General features: G+C 48.1%; 1 protein-coding gene across 1 annotated transcript; it reads left to right on the forward strand.

Annotated features, from left to right (window-relative positions):
• Nucleotides 1–3864: 3864 nt before the first annotated feature.
• CUNH16orf89 (chromosome unknown C16orf89 homolog) lies at nucleotides 3865–14409 on the forward strand. Its single transcript, XM_028788412.1, has 8 exons — nucleotides 3865–4060; nucleotides 5742–5891; nucleotides 8792–8942; nucleotides 9885–10002; nucleotides 10669–10804; nucleotides 11830–11934; nucleotides 13799–13879; nucleotides 14246–14409. The coding sequence occupies exons 1-8, from the start codon at nucleotides 3865–3867 to the stop codon at nucleotides 14407–14409; spliced, it is 1101 nt and encodes a 366-aa protein (XP_028644245.1).
• Nucleotides 14410–15674: the final 1265 nt, after the last annotated feature.

Raw genomic sequence — 15674 nt, forward strand, 5'->3', positions numbered from 1 at the left:
TATGCCTATAATCCTAGCACTTTGGAGGAGAAGGAAAAAGACCAGGAGCTCAAGACCATCCTTAACCCCATACGGAGTTCAAGACCTGCCTGGGCAATTTAAGACCAGAACTCAAAAAAAATAAATAAGAGGCTGGAGAAATGGCTCAGCAGTTAAGAGAGCTCTTACTTACAATCATGAGGATGGGAGTTCAAATCCTAACACCTATGTGACAAACTAGGTGTCACCCCAAAGCCTATAATCTCAGCTGTGAGGGGCAGAGACAGAAAGCTCACTAAGACTTGTTGGCTTCCAGCTTATAAGGGAAAACAGGAAACTCCAGTTTAGGGGGAGAAAGAATAGGCAATAGGTTAGAAAGAAAAGAAAAGAAAAGAAAAGAAAAGAAAAGAAAAGAAAAGGAGGGAGGGAGGGAGGGAGGGAGGGAGGGAGGGAGGGAGGGAGGGAGGAAGGGAGAAAGAAGAAAAACTTTTAATATAGATTTAAGTATGGGCAGTAAGAAAGGGAGAAAGAAAGAAATGCATAAGAGAATGATAGTGGTATGTCCTCTAGAGTTGCTGACTTTCCCAGATAAAAAAGTACTACTGTGAGAATTGTAGACTTGCTTCATAATAAGGGCACTGGAGACTTAAGAATAGCAAAGGCACAGAAGTACAGCTTTGCAAAAGTGGACATTCTCATCCAAGTCATACTGCTGACTAAGCAGAAAAAAAGTTCTTACAATCTTAATGCAAGCCTGTTCCTCCCTCTGGTGGTTTGAGTAAGAATGACCCCCATAAGCTCATATATTTGAATGCTCAGGCATCAGGGAGTGGCATTACTTGAGAAGGATTAGGAGGTGTGGCCTTGTAAGAGGAATTGTGTCACTGGAGGTGGGCTTTGAGGTTTCAGAAGCCCAAGCCAGGTCCAGGTCTCTCTCTTCTTGATGTCTGTGGATCCAGATGTAGAACTCTGTTACTCCAGCACCATATCTGCCTGCATGGCATCATACTCCCTGACATAATAATAATGGATTAAGCCTCTGAAACTGTAAGCAAGCCTCAATTAAATGCTTTCTTTATAAGAGTTTCCAAAGTCATGGTGTCTCCTTATAGCATCAGAACACTGAAAAAGACAGAAGTTGGTACCAGGAGTGGGGTATTGGTGTAACAAGCCTGACCATACTGATTGTTAGTGGAATGTGGACTTTGGATTAGGAAAGCAGTTGAATGTTTTAAATGGGGCTTAATGGGCCAAGCTATTAGGAGCATGGAAGACAGTAGTGCTGAGGGTGTTTTGAACTGTGAAGGCCTGGATCAGGAAGTTTCAAAGCAGAAGCATATTAGTAAGTGGCCTAGAGGCTATTCTTATACTATTTTGATGAAGAAAGGGATTTCTTTCTTCTCTTGTCCAAAAACATCTGCCTGGGGCTAAATTGAAGAGTTCGGATTAATGCTATTGTTGGAGGAGATTTCAAGAAAGCATAGTAATGACTGTATCATGTGGTTATTAGTAGTCACTTTTACATAGATATAGATGAAAAGGAGTAAGCTAAGCACAGAAAACCTCAAAATATGCTCAAAGAGTTAAAAGAAAAGAAAAGCCTGGTGCTAAATGGAATAAAGAAAGTGGTGGTCTCAGGGCAAGGCCAGCCAAGCTAATCAAATTCCAAAGTGTGACAGGGAATCAACGAAAAGCTAAAGCAGCGACGGGACCATGACAGAAAGCTGGTGCAGATGGAGTTGAAGAAGGCGGAAGTTCTAGCCCCATCAAGCAGCAAAACTTGGCAACTTTGGGCATGGGGTTCTGGCTTTAGAGTCAAGAATACAAGAAAGGGATATGGACTCTCCCTCCACAGCCAAGGAAAGCCACTAAGTCCAGGCGTATATCAAGAGAGTCCTTTGGGTGAAGCTGTGAAAGTGAAGCCTAGATTGTGTTGAAGATCTCAAAATGTTGGAGATGCCAAAGTCATAGGATAATGAACTAAACCTCTGATCTGTAATCCAGACCCAATTAAATGTTTTCTTTTGTAAGAGTTGTTGTGCCATGTGTCTCTTCACAACAATAGAACAGTGACTAAAAGACGCCCCTTTCCTTATTGGCTGCATGAGCAGGATACAACCTGGTCTTATTTTTCCCCCCATACATTTGTCTTCTTATCATTGTGTCTTCTTCAACAAAAATGTATAGGTTCATCTATGGTTTACATTCCGTTTTATGCTAAAGCTTATCGAGTACATGATCTTATCATGCCTGTAGAACACTGGGCAGCCTTGGCTGGTAGTAATTTTCCACTCTAGACATCTGGTTTTGGGGGTAGTAGTTAGACTAAAAGTTTGGATGATAGTAGCTAGCACCCTGCCAGCAGGGGTCCAATGCTTTCTGTTGATTTGTAATTGGACCTAAACTACTTTTATTTTGAAAATGAACCATTAGATTTTATTTCTTAGACTCTTTACCACTGACCCAGCACTTTTTGTGTGTGTTTTTAACTTTTGAGTGAGGACAACTAAGTTGCTCTGGCTAGCTTTGAACACACTGTACATTCTAAGCTGGTCTCAGTTTTGCAGTGGGCCTTCCTTCCTCACCCTCCTAAGTGTTGTGGTGACAAGCATGCTCTACCACACCCAGCTCTGTGCTTCACCTTCTGTCTTAGGGTTTCTACTGCTGTGAAGAGGCACCATGACCATGACAACTCTTACAAAGGAAAGAGTTGGGGCTAGCTTACAGTTTCAGGGGTTTTTAGTCCATTATTGTCATAGTGAGAAGCATGGCAGCACACAGGCAGACAAGGTGCTGGAGAAGGAGCTGAGAGTTCTACATCTTGAATCTCAGGCAGCAGCAGGAGACTACCACACTAGGCCTAGCATAAACGACCTCAAAGCTAAGCTTCCACAGTGACATATTCCTCTAACAACGCCACACTTCCTAATAGTGCCACTCCCTATGGGCCAAGCATTCAAACACAGGAGCCTATGGGGGGTCATTCTTATTCAAACCACCACACCTTCATAACTTGAATTTTGTTTCTACTGGTTAAGTGCCACTCTGAGAATGCTTGTGAAGATAAGTGTGCCTGCCAATGAGCTACTTCCAAACTCATTTAAAACAAACAAACTTGTGGGCCATAGTGGAATGTGCCTTCAATCCCAGCACCTGGGAGGGAGAGGCAGGCAGACTGCTGAGTTTGAGGCCAGCCTACAAAGTGAGTTCCAGGACAGTCAAGACTACATAGTAAGACCCTGAGTGGGGAGGCAAACTTTGGATTTATTTTAGCTTCAGTCAACCTGGCTAGATCAGTAGTGGAAAACTAGGTCAAGAAAGATAAGGGGGCTGGGGAGACAGATCAGTCAATGAAGTGCTTGCTGAACAAGCAAGAGGACCTGAGTTCAATCCCTCAAACCTACGTAGAAAGCCAGGCGTGATGATATATGCTTGTAGTCCCAGCACCAGGGAAATGGTAGGGACAGGAGGATCCCTGGGGCTTACTGGCCAGCTAGCCTTGACTACTTCAAAAATTCCAGGCCGGGGGTGGAGGCTCTATCTCAAAAATCAAGGTGAATGGCTCTTACACAGTGATACCAGAGGTAAGGTGCACACACATACACACACCCCTAAAAGTACATGTACCCACACACACTCACACCAGATAAACAAAGACAAGGGTTGATTCCCTGTCCCAGATGACAACCAGCAAACCCCATATCCAGAACTGGCCTGACCGTGCCCACGACCCTGTGGCTGACCCCTGCAACCCCGCCCTGGCACTTGTCTCTAAGTCTTCCTGGGTAAGAGGAGTGGAGGAAGAGGCGGGAACAGAGTGTTTAAAGGATCTTGGAAAGTTCCTGGGACTTCAAGGTGTGACCATCCGCCAGCAGAAAGTCTGTCATGGCAAGGATCAGGCTGTTTCTCCTCCTGCTACTGGCCCTGCCACCAAAGTCCTCCTCACTGCCATGGCCAGACACTGCACAGGGCACCATGGCCAGCTTGATCCTGACTGCGTTAGAAAAAGCCACCTTGTTCCTGGAGGACAGGCTGCCCACAATCAACCTGGACGGTGCAGTGGGATTCCAAGTGCTGGAAGGTATGTGACCCTTGCTCCCAGGTGGATGCTAGGAAAACTAGTTCCCCCAGGACCTGGGACCCCATCGCCTCCCCTTGGATGAGGACTCAGAGCTCTTCCTGGGTGTGTGGTTCTCAGCCAGCTCTTAGCAAACATTGTAGAATGAGGAAGGACTTAAAGGCAATATGAGAAAGACTTGGAAATTATATTCTCAGAAGAAAAAGATTCCTTTGACGGCTCTTCCAGACAGGCTGAAAACACATCGGGTAGAGAGCCCTTGTGGATCCTTAAGGGAAAATCACTCTCCTAAGAGTGGCTGCAGACAAAACAGGAACCCTCCCCCAGATGGTGCCCCTACCTGGTTTCCTCCTTTCTGTCAAAGGCAGCTAAAGATCCTGAGAAAAACAGCCAAGTGTTTGTTAGCTTTGGGAGGCATAAGATCTGTAAGGAGTGGGCTGGAAACTGGCCAAGACACTGGAGACACAATGGTATGCATGCATACACGTACACATGGGGGTGACAGTGAGGAGAAGCCCACTGCCCAACATGACAAAGATCCCATGCCTGCTGTCCACCTGAGCTTGTGCCCTGGCATCTCCATGGAGACCCCCATCCCCTCCAGGCTGAGACTAAGTGGAACAGAGATATATAAAGCAGTGTTAAATTCCTCTAGGAATTAAGGCGGATAAGCTAGCTGTGGTGACGGATGCTTGTATTCCCGTGCTCAGGTGACAGAGGCAGGTGAACTTGTGAACTTCAGGCCAGTCTGGTCTACATAGTGAGTTCCAGGACAGCCAGAACTACATAGAGAGACCCTGTCTCAAAAAAAAAAAATCAAACAGAGAAATAAAAGAAGGGCGAGGAGGAAGAGGAGGAGGAGAGGAGGGAGAGGAAGAAGAGGAGAAGGAGGAAGAAAATGAGGAGGAGGCGAAGGAGGAGGAGGCAAAGGAGGAGGAGGAAGAGAGGAGAAACTAAATAAAGGTCATAACTTTCCTAGAGCTGGCTTTTTTGTTAAGCATGACAGATACAGCGCCAACCCAGCCCCATGTAAGAACCTATGAAGATATCTCTTTTTTATTGTTGTTTTTGCTTTTGTTTTTCTGAGACAGGTTTTCTCTGTGTAGCCCTGGCTGGTTTGGAACTCACTCTGTAGACCAGGCTGACCTCAAACTCAGAGATCCACCTGCCTCTTCCTCCCAAGCGCTGGGATTAAAGGTGTGCACCTCCATTGCCCAGCAAGCTATGTTAAATGGGAGATGGATAAACATTGGCCCTAAAAACAAATTCATGCTTCCATATGTCCCTCCCTACTTGTGCCTCAACGACTGTTGTCTCCCAAGTTAACACAAAAAGCTGGGCTTTGTATAGTGCTTTCTTTGTAGAATATAAAATGCTGAGTCTCTACACATTAGCTCATTTAATCCCTAAAACACCGCCCCCAAGAAGTCATATTTTATGATGATGAAGGAAGAGAAATTAAGTGACCCTTTGATAAAGGGTCAAATGATAAAAGAAAGCATACAAAATCCAGACTTGACCCCAAGCCCAGTCCTAGAATAAGTTCTCAGCCACAGCCACAGCCCAGATCAGCTTTATAGAAGCTTCATTTCCACGCTGAGCCATGAGTAGGATCTCAGGTGTTTTCTCTGCTTCTGTGCTTGGTCAGATGTTGGAATGAATGACTTCCAACCTCCTCTTTCAGTGCAACTTCGAGGAGTCCAGGAAAAATGGACTCACAACCCCTTGCTGCAGCCACTCAGCTTGCGCACTGGACAGCTGGCCAACACACTGTCTGCTCTCCTCCAAAAATCCATCTTCTACCTCAAGCAGAGTGACCCCACATACCTAAGAGGTAAGAGCAGGGCGGGACTATCGCATCAAAGGCAGCATCCTGGGTGCTCACCGACTTGCCTAGATATGAGCACTTCCTGAAGCAAGGCAGGGTCCACACAGCCCACACCAGTCTTCAGGAAGGCACAGGCTACCCACTTCCTGGTTTCAATCCAGATTTCCCATCCTAGACCAGACAAGCAGGTCTGAGGTGGCATGCCTCTGTGGTTGAGGTATTGAAAAGGTCCTCATCACTTTGCACAGAGAACCTTATGCGTACCACTCTGTATCTTGTATCAAAAAAAAAAAGTCTATCACCTCTCCCCCCCCCTTTACGGATCTCACAGAGACTTCCAACCTATAATTCTGACTCATCTGTTCCTGGTGGGGATGGGGGCATGTGTAACTCCAGTGCCTATTGTGTGACACTTTTCCTAGGGGGACATGAATGTCTATCTAGCCCACCCCCACATAGGGGAATGATGACCAGTCAAAATAATGATAATGAACCAGTGAGTTTATCAGGGTTACTCCCAGCAATATGGATAACGGGTTACTCTCAGGAGTATGGAGGACTCAAAGACAGCTGTGTTGTTGAAAACCAGTGCAGTACAGATGACAAGCTGGAACTGTTACCATATAGAGGTCTACATAACACTCATTTTCTCCACTAAAAAATGAATTAATGGGCAAGAAAGCTCTGGAGCACAACAGGTAGCAGCAGAGAAAAACTTCAGACAGCAGAATCAACAGGCTAAATGCTAATAGTGTGCACACAGCAAGGTACACAGAGGTGTGGCCCCCTTGTAAGACTAGTTCTTTGGAGCAAATCAATCTGCATAATCAAGATATTAGCAGTTCAATTCACACAAACCACCATCAGCAGCTCTATCCACTTGCAAACACCACTCATGAATCAGCAATGGCAAGTCAATCCAGAAGAAACCACAAGGCTCTGCCAATTGGCCTGAGCCCGAGGCAGTGGCAAACCGACAGACCACCACCAGAAGTTTGTGTGTGTGTGTGTGTGTTTCTCTCTATGAAGTCACAACAAATGATAACCAACAAAGAATGGTAAGGTCTACCAATATTACCCAACATCAGCAGCAAAGACCAGCATCATCAAAGCCCGATAAAGAACGGGAAAGTGTACTAACACCATCCAGTGTCACCCACTGCTTGTTGGGCTATATTTATACCCTTTCCAAACATCATGTGTTCTCTCAAGCATCTGCTCTAGCAAAGCATCACATGTTGTTTTTCCAGGCTGCCTCCAGAAAAACACCATGTGTCTATTCTTAGCAAAACATCCTCCTGTGTGTCTGCCTCAACAAAAACATCCTCCCATAGGACAGTTTCCAGAAAAACATCACATGATAGAACTGAGTCTCCAAAGAAACCAAAAATTTCTACTTTAGCTTTGGGTAAACATAACCTGGTCCAGTCTTAGCATATCTGAGCAGCCTGGGCCAGCCAGCCAGGAGGGAGGCCTCACAGGCAGGAGGAAAAGCTACCTGGCCTTGGTGTCAGGTCAGGAAGGTGAGGCAGAAGCTGAAAGTTTGTCACCTTGAACATCCATCTGTGTCCCCTTTCTCTGTCTGCCAGAGCTGTCTTATTCCTGGTCCTTTGGAACCAACGAGCACGCTGGATGATTTGTAGTCAACTTGACAGGTCACAATCTCTTCCAGGCAGCATGGATGGTTTCAGCCTCCCCCACAGACTCCCTGCACAGATGGAGCTGTATAGTGGTGAGACCCGACCCTTACCACTGCACCAGCCTCCCAGAAGCCCTTGACTGGCCATCATAAGAACTCCACCGTACACCCCCACCCAGGAAGTTGGGGCCTTCTATCAACACCTCACACCTCTGAGGGATGCTGTGGAGCATGGCAAAGCTTGTCCATAAATCCTTGCTACTGATGAGGAAAATGTTCCGGCCCTGGGAAGCGAGAGGCTTTGTGCACTTCAGGGTCATAACAGCTTCCCTTTAAATATTTGAAAAAATTATGTGTAAGAGAGATAGAGACATAGAGAGATGAGATAGAGAGAGAGAGAGAGATAACGACATACATGCCTGATGTTGGGGTCTGTGTGTTTAGGCAAATCCTACACCCTGCTGATTAGGGGAAATGTTGTTGTTTTAGAAAAGGGCACCGAGGACTAGAGCTGTGGCTTAGTTCTGGGGTGCTTGCCTAACACACACAAAGTCCTGAGTTCCCGCCCAGCAATGTATAAATCAGCCGTAGTAGTTCATGCCCATAATCCCAGCACTTGCTGAGGTGGAGGCAAGAAGACCAGGAGTTCAAGGTCATCCTATATAGTGAGTTTGGGGCCAGCCTGGGCTACACGAGATCTGACAGAAAAAAGGTAACTGGTATCATTCAAATGTGCTCAATCCAGGGAAGATGCGGACAGAGCTGCCACCTGTTGAGGGCTTAGGTCTCTGGGAGGGTGTCCTGCTAGTTTAATGTCAATTTAACAAAAGCTAGAGTCACCTGGGAGGAAGGACCCTGAGTAGTGCCTCCGTAGGATTTGCCTGAAGGAGAGTGTGTAGTGATTTCTCTTGGTTGGTGTGGGAGGAGGGCCCTTCTCACTGTGGGTGGTACCACTCCTGGTGGAGAGGTCCTGGGTGCTCTAAGAAAGCAGGCTGAGCAGGCACCCCTCCACAGCTTCTGTGCCAGCCCCTGGCTCCAGTTTCCTGCCCTGTCCTGTACTCCCTCAGTGAGGGAGTACAACCTGAGAGTTGTATGCTAACATAAACCCTTTCCTCCCCCAAGTTCCTTTGGGCTGTTGTGTTTTCTCACAGCAGTAGAAACTCCAGCTAAGACAGAGGAGCCTGCACTTTCTGGGCTGGGGATAATGAGCAGTGCTGTAGCTCTGGGTCCCTGAGCACTCAGCACACTGGCTACCTCTCCTCTGCAGAGTTCCAGCCGAGCATTCAGCCTGGGTTTTGGAAGTTACCCCATGCCTGGACACGCACCAATGCCTCCCTGGTCTACCCCTGGCTGGAGCCCCTGGACTCTTTCTCAGAGGAAAGCAGCGATGCGTGCCTGGTACAACTGCTAGGAACCGGGTGGGTCCCCCACCTCCTCAGTACCTGAAAGCCCCATAGTGTCCCCTTGGCCACAGACAGAGCCTTTAACAAATACAGATGAATGTGCATGGACACTCAGAAGCCCTCTCCCGCCCTGCTCCTCAGAGTCCAGTTTCACTTTCTCTGGACCATAGCATTTGACTTCCTCCCCAAAGTGGCTTTCTCTGAGTCCCTCTGCACATAGGACAAAACCTCAGTCCTTGCCAGTTCTTTCAGGCCTCATGCACCTTCCACTCAGCCTCTGGGGGCTCTTTACAGACTCCGTGGATCCAGGAAGACAATACTAAACATAGTCTTACTCCCTATTTCCTTCTGCAGCTGATGGGCTTGCATCAAGGTCTAGGGTACTTTAGTGCAGGGGGCGGGCCAGGAATGGGAGGGTACTATCTTCTCAGCTTCCTTCAGAGAAGGTGTCAAGCCACAGGTGACCCACAAAGGGGCTGCACTCTAGATGGTAACCTATATTGTCAGAGTATGAGCAAGTGTATTGAGTCCAGACCATACTCCCCGAGTTGCTGGGTTTGAACGGTCCTTTATTTAGGAGACTGATAGGAAAGATACTTTGGGACTCCATGGAGCGAAAGGAAGTCAGACACTAGTGCCTATCCGAGCCCAAGACAGTTCAGCATGGTCTCCTCTGAGCTAGATCAAGACCAGGACACGGCCAGTCATGGTGTCATATGGTATATATACCTGTAGTCCCAGCACTCAAGGAAGCTGAGGCTGGATGACCAGGCTACAGAATGAGACCTTGTCTCAAAACAAAGTAAGGCCCATGACATCTGTGTTTTATTTGGCAACCCTTATGCTCAGCCCAGAACCTTCACCCTAACAATCACTGAGGGAAACACAGGATGGCCAGACTCGGGGTGGAATGGTCAAGGAGCACTGTCCTCATCAGCCTGGGTTGTCTCCTCCCAGGACAGACAGCAGCCAGCCTTGCAGGCTCTCCAACTTCTGCAGAACCCTTATGACCAAGGCCGGCTGCTCAGGCTACAGCCTCTCCCATCAGCTGCTCTTCTTCCTCTGGGCCAGAATGGTGAGTGCTGTACAGAGAGAGCAAGGTGACTCTCAACTCCCTTCCTCCTCCCACCGCACGGCATGGTGACTCTCTGTGGCTCCCTTCCCCCTCCCACATCACCACCATGGTGACCCTGTGTAGCCACACTTCCCAGAAGCCCTTGGAGCTGCCTTCCTCACAGAAGTCCTCAAGGAAGAGGTTGATATCTGCAGAGCGCTGCCCAGTGTTTGTCCTCATGCCAGGCATTGTCTTGCCACATTGCCCACCAAACAAAATGCCCTCCAGTCTAAGCCCTACCACTAGTGTCCAACCTATGAGTGCAGCACAACATGAAACTGCCATCCTTCTCAAGACATTCTAAAGCCTGAGATTCTTCTGTAACTCTCCTGTGAAGATGGCAGCAGCTCAGAGTGTCAAAAAGCTGGACACACTTCCATGGCCTTTCCTTTCTGAAAAGACTCTGAAGCTCAGAAAGGCTAATGAGAGAGGCACTGTCACTCGGCTCTTCCTGACCAAGCCTGAATGTGAGCTCACTCCAGTGACCTGCAAAGTGGGTGTGGTGGGGAAGGAGGAGAGACCTTCCTCCCAACCCAGCCCTAGCAAGATCAGCTCAGAGCTGCAGGCCTTCCTGACTGAGCATGTGTCTCCCACACACTTGCGTGTCTCTTGTTGTCTGTCCCCCAGCAAGGGTGCACGGAGGGGCTGTTCCTCCAGAGCCAGCGCTACATGGACATCTTCTGTGCCAATATGATGGACCTGAACCAGAGAGCTGAGGCCATTGGATATGCCTACCCCACCCAGGACCTCTTCATGGAAAACAGTGAGCCTGGCCTTCTAACCTCAGGGTAGAGTAGAGAGCTTTTGACAAAGGGGCTGCATGCTCACACCCAAGATTGGTAAGTTAAGGAAGTAAACACAGAGAGTACAGGGCTGGGGAATAGCTTAGTCAGTAAAGGGCTTACTTCACAAGCGTAAGGACATGAGTTTGATTCTCAGCACTCCTGTGAAAAGATGAGGTATAGTGACACATGACACACCTTGTAATCCTAGAGTATAAGGGGCAGAGACAGGTGGATCCTGGGGGCACTGGGGAGGCAGAGACAAGTGGAACCCATGGACTTGGTCGCCAGCCAGCTTAAGTGAATGTGTAAGTCCAAGGTCCCTCCAAGAGACCCTGTCTAGAAAAATAGGGTGAGGCTGGCTAGATGGCTCAGGGAGTAAAACCAAAAGCTGCTCACCTTAAAGCCTGTGCACATGAATTCAGTCCCTGAGATCCATCTAGAGGAAGAAGTGAAGCAGCTCCCATGAGCTGTCCTCTGATCTCTACACACACCGTAAGAAACTAAATAATGCAATAAAAAATAAGGTGGGCAATTCTTTAGGACTGACACCGTACCTAACCTCTGGCTACCGCATATACTTGCACACGTTGCTTATGAGGGGCTTAACTGCAATGGACCATTGTGTGTCTACTTGTCATGTGTGTTCTTTGTCCACCAAGTCCATCAAGAACAGGGGGGGGTTCTGGACAGACTGATCAGCTGGCACACAGACCCCCCCCCCAAGATCCTGGAGATAAATAGAAAGGGAAGCCCCGGGTGCCTGCTGCTTTGCTGGGACATCCTAACACCTCCACCAAGCCCGACTCCAGCAACTCCATGATAGCACAGGAGAGGCAGGACCAGGGCCTAGCAGCCTCTGGTGGTCAAGAGAAGCCAGGCCCTGTAATCCTAGAGCAGAGGAAGCAGAGACCGACAAATCCCTTAAACACCCCCTTGTGTGGTGGTCCAGGGACACAGGAGGAGGTGGAAACAGGCCGACAGATGTGCTTTGGTGTGTTTACAGTTATGTTCTGTGGTATGGCCGGCTTCTCTGACTTCTACAAGCTGCGCTGGCTGGAGGCCATTCTCAGCTGGCAGAACCCCGAGGTCGGATGCTTCGGGAAGCCTGGTGAGTTGCCTGTCTGCCCCAGCTGGGAGCATTGTCTGGTGGGGTCCGTTTCTGGATCATTCAAGAAAAGGATGTCCTGGCACTGAAAGCCAATGGTGGTTTAGAACAAGCAAGCACACACATGGGTGTAGAAGGGATTGGCATTCTGAGAACTCAGTTCAGCCAGTGGGAAGCCATCTGTGGGGAAGCTTGACTCGCTGCACTTGCATTAACAAATTCGTTCCTTCAGCATTCCCTGAGTATCTGTGAACGTGCCAGACAGACGTTATCTGTGTGCCAGAGAAAGTCAGAGCTGTGGGAAAAGGGTAGACCCCATCAACACACCAGCAGATATGGTCATGACAACTTCAGCCAAGAACCAAGAAAGCACAGAACACTGGAGAAGGCTCTTTAGACAGAAGCTATCAGGGAAGACCACCAGGAGGGGGCACACAATTAAGAATCCCGGGATGAGGCTTTCCAACCTTGTGACATGTGACCTCATGTTGTCCTTGGTCTAATAATGACCGTAAATCATTTATTTACCTTCCTTGAACCTTCCTTCCATGACCCCTAGCTTGTGCCTGCCACAGGACAGGTACCCAGCAAATGCCAGAATTTCTCTCAAGAAGCTTGGGGTCCTTAAAGCAGCAACTGCCTTTGAGACAAAGGGAAAGCTAAGACGTGGTGATGCGCTAAGGCTTGGTGATGCAGCCCTGTCATCCTAGCCTCTGAAGAGAGTAAGGTCAGAGGACCAGAAGTCCAAGGCCTTAGAGTGTGTTTCAGGCTGGCCTGAGCCTCAAAATATCACTTTTAAAAGGGGACAAGGCTTCAAGAAGGCTTAGGGTATAAAGGCCCTTCCTTGCCACCAAATCTGATAACTTGGACTCACATGGTAGAAGCTGCCCACAAGTTGTCTTCTGACCTTTACACATACACACACACACATGAGCGCACACACATACAAACACATGCACATTCACACACAAATAATTGAATGTAATAGTAATTTTATTTTTTAATTTATTTTTATATGTGCAAATGTTTTCCCTGCATATATTATGTCTGTGCACTGTATGTATACAGTGCCCCCAGAGGCCAGAAGGGGACTCAGTGCCTTTAGGACTGCAGTTACGGATGGTTGTGAGTTGCCACATTGGTGCTGGAAGTCAAACCTGGATCCTCTGCAAGAGCAGCCAGTGCTCTTGACCTCTGGTCCGTCTCTCCAGCTCCAATAATAATTTTAAAAAGAGAAAAATGTGGAGTGCAGGCCCACATGTTTAAGACCCCAGATTCAATCCCAAGTACCACAAGCATAAAAATAAAATAGCATAAAAAATAAAATTAAAAAAGCATAAAATAAGTGAAAGAAATTTCAAAAACAGAGAGACTCCCATCGGTTACAACACCTGTTATACACCAATGCTTGGGAGGCCGAAGCTGAGCCCCTTCTTCAACCAACAGCTCTGCCTGGTGGTGCACACCTTTAATCCTTGCACTTGGGAGGCAGAGGTAGGTGGATCACTGTGAGCTCACGACAAGACTGGTCTACAGAGTGAGGTCCCGGGCAGCCAGGGCTACACGGACCCACGTCTCAATAAAACAAAAGCAATATTACAATATTTTCCAGAATGCAGAGCTCTGAGCCCAACATTTAAAGAGTGATCAGGCAGGGTAGACCTCTGCACTTTTTAGGAGCCCCCCTAGGGGTTCTGATGTAGGGGGGAACTTGATAGAGGACAAATGTGGCCCTAAGGTAGGATCTGCAGATAGGCAGAGCAGAAACCTAGACTATCCGAGCCCTTTGAGGGGTCAGAGGGGAAGAGGCATATTGAGTGAGTGTTTAAAGTTTACCCCGAGAACTTCACATTTGGCTCTTCTCCAGATACAAAGGGTGAACCTTCTGAAGTTCCACAAGAGCAGGGCATTCTGAGAAGAGTGCGAAGGCGGGAAAAACTGTTCGCAGGTAACTAATACCCGAGGGGCTCCCTTACCCATCACCCAAACAATCAAGGCTTTCACCTGCTTGGTGGTGGTTGTTCCCCCCCACCCCCGTGCCCAGTACCAGGGGATAAAACCTTGGGCCTCCTTGCTGAGTGCTCTACTACTGAACTATTCCTACCTGTCTGTTCTCACTGGAAACAGGCCTGAGCCTTTTAGTTGTAGAGAGACAAGAGCAAAAGTCAGCATCTATGATGGCCATCTTAGTTCTGTACAGAACATCAGCATCTGGATGATTGGCTGGGGGAAACTCATATAACATTTATGATGGACTGTATTGGACAAACGGCCAAGTTTGTTCCCATGACCTTTCCCTCCTCTTACCCAACAGATGGCTGTTCTTGCCACAACACAGCCACTGCAGTTGCAGCCCTGGGTGGCTTTCTCTACATCCTGGCAGAATACCACCCAGACAATGGAGATGCATATCCAGAATACTACCCAAACAATGGAGAGCCATATCCATCCACACAGTCACCAGCAGGCAACTACTAAGATGGTCCTGCCAGCCCTGATGTCTAGAGTATTGGTAGGCCTCTTAGCATTTCTTCTGAAGTACTGGATTCAGGGGTCACAAGGCTGAGGGGGCATTTTAGGAAAGTGACCAGCTATAACCCCATCACCACTTCTGGGTGTTTAAAAGTCTTGAGAGAGCAGGGCCAGGGAAGGCAGGGTTGGAAAGTTCGGTGGACCAGATGTCAGCAGAATACATAAAGCACAGTCAACTGGAGCTGAGTCTTTTGTCTTTTGTGTATATGTGTCTGATCATTTGTTGAGACAGGGTCTCACTGTGTATCCCTGGCTGGACTGGAACTCACAGAGACAGCCTGCTTCTGCCTTCAGCTGCTGGGATTAAAGGTGCACGTCCACTTGTGTGTCAGGTCTTGATGCACAGTCTAGATTAAGCTCAAGATTCTCCTGCCTCCACTTCCTGAGTGCTAAAATCACAAGTGTGTGCCACCATGCCCTGTTGGGAGTCCAGTCTTGTTTTCTCAGGCATAAGGACCATCTTGGATGACTTCAGGATCTCTTTTTCAAGTCCCCTATCTCAATCAACACAAATCCTGAATGGACTGGTGTCCTACTCTGTTCTCCGCAACTATAACAAAGTAACCCAGTCTAAGTAAGTAAGGGAAGTTGTCTTGGTTGGGGTTTCATTGCTGTGAAGAGACACCATGACCAAGGTAACTCTTTTAAAGGACAACAGTTAATTGGGGATGGCTTACAGTTTTGGAGGTTCAGTCCATTATCATCAAATCAGGAAGTATTGCAGCCTACTGGCAGACATGGTGCTGGGTAAGGAGTTGAGACTTCTACATCTTGATCTGACGGCAGCAGCAGGATACTGTGTGCCACTCTGGGCAGAGCTTGAGCATAGGAGACATCGAAGCCTGCCCCCACCGTGAAACACTTCCTCCAACAAGGCCACACCTCTCAATAGTGCCACTCCCTATGGGCCAAGCATTCAAACACATACGTCTATGAGGGCCAAACCTACTCAAACCACCACATAGGTTTCCTTGTCTACAATTCTGGAGACTGCAAAGTACAGGGCCATGGTACTGGCATCAAGTAGGGTCTATGCACTGCTTCGTAGCATGGCAGAAGGGCAAGGATGTGTGAGACACAGATGGGGGGAGAGGCTGGAGTCAGACAGATGCACACCATGGTAACAAACACAGTCCTGACAGAATGGCACAGCTCCTACCAGGAGGACCCACAACCAGGCCTCCTCCTAACAGACCCACCTCTTCCTTTGT

The sequence above is a fragment of the Grammomys surdaster genome, unplaced genomic scaffold (assembly GCF_004785775.1).
Source record: "Grammomys surdaster isolate TR1022 unplaced genomic scaffold, NIH_TR_1.0 125745, whole genome shotgun sequence".
In the NCBI taxonomy this organism is placed as follows: domain Eukaryota; kingdom Metazoa; phylum Chordata; class Mammalia; order Rodentia; family Muridae; genus Grammomys; species Grammomys surdaster.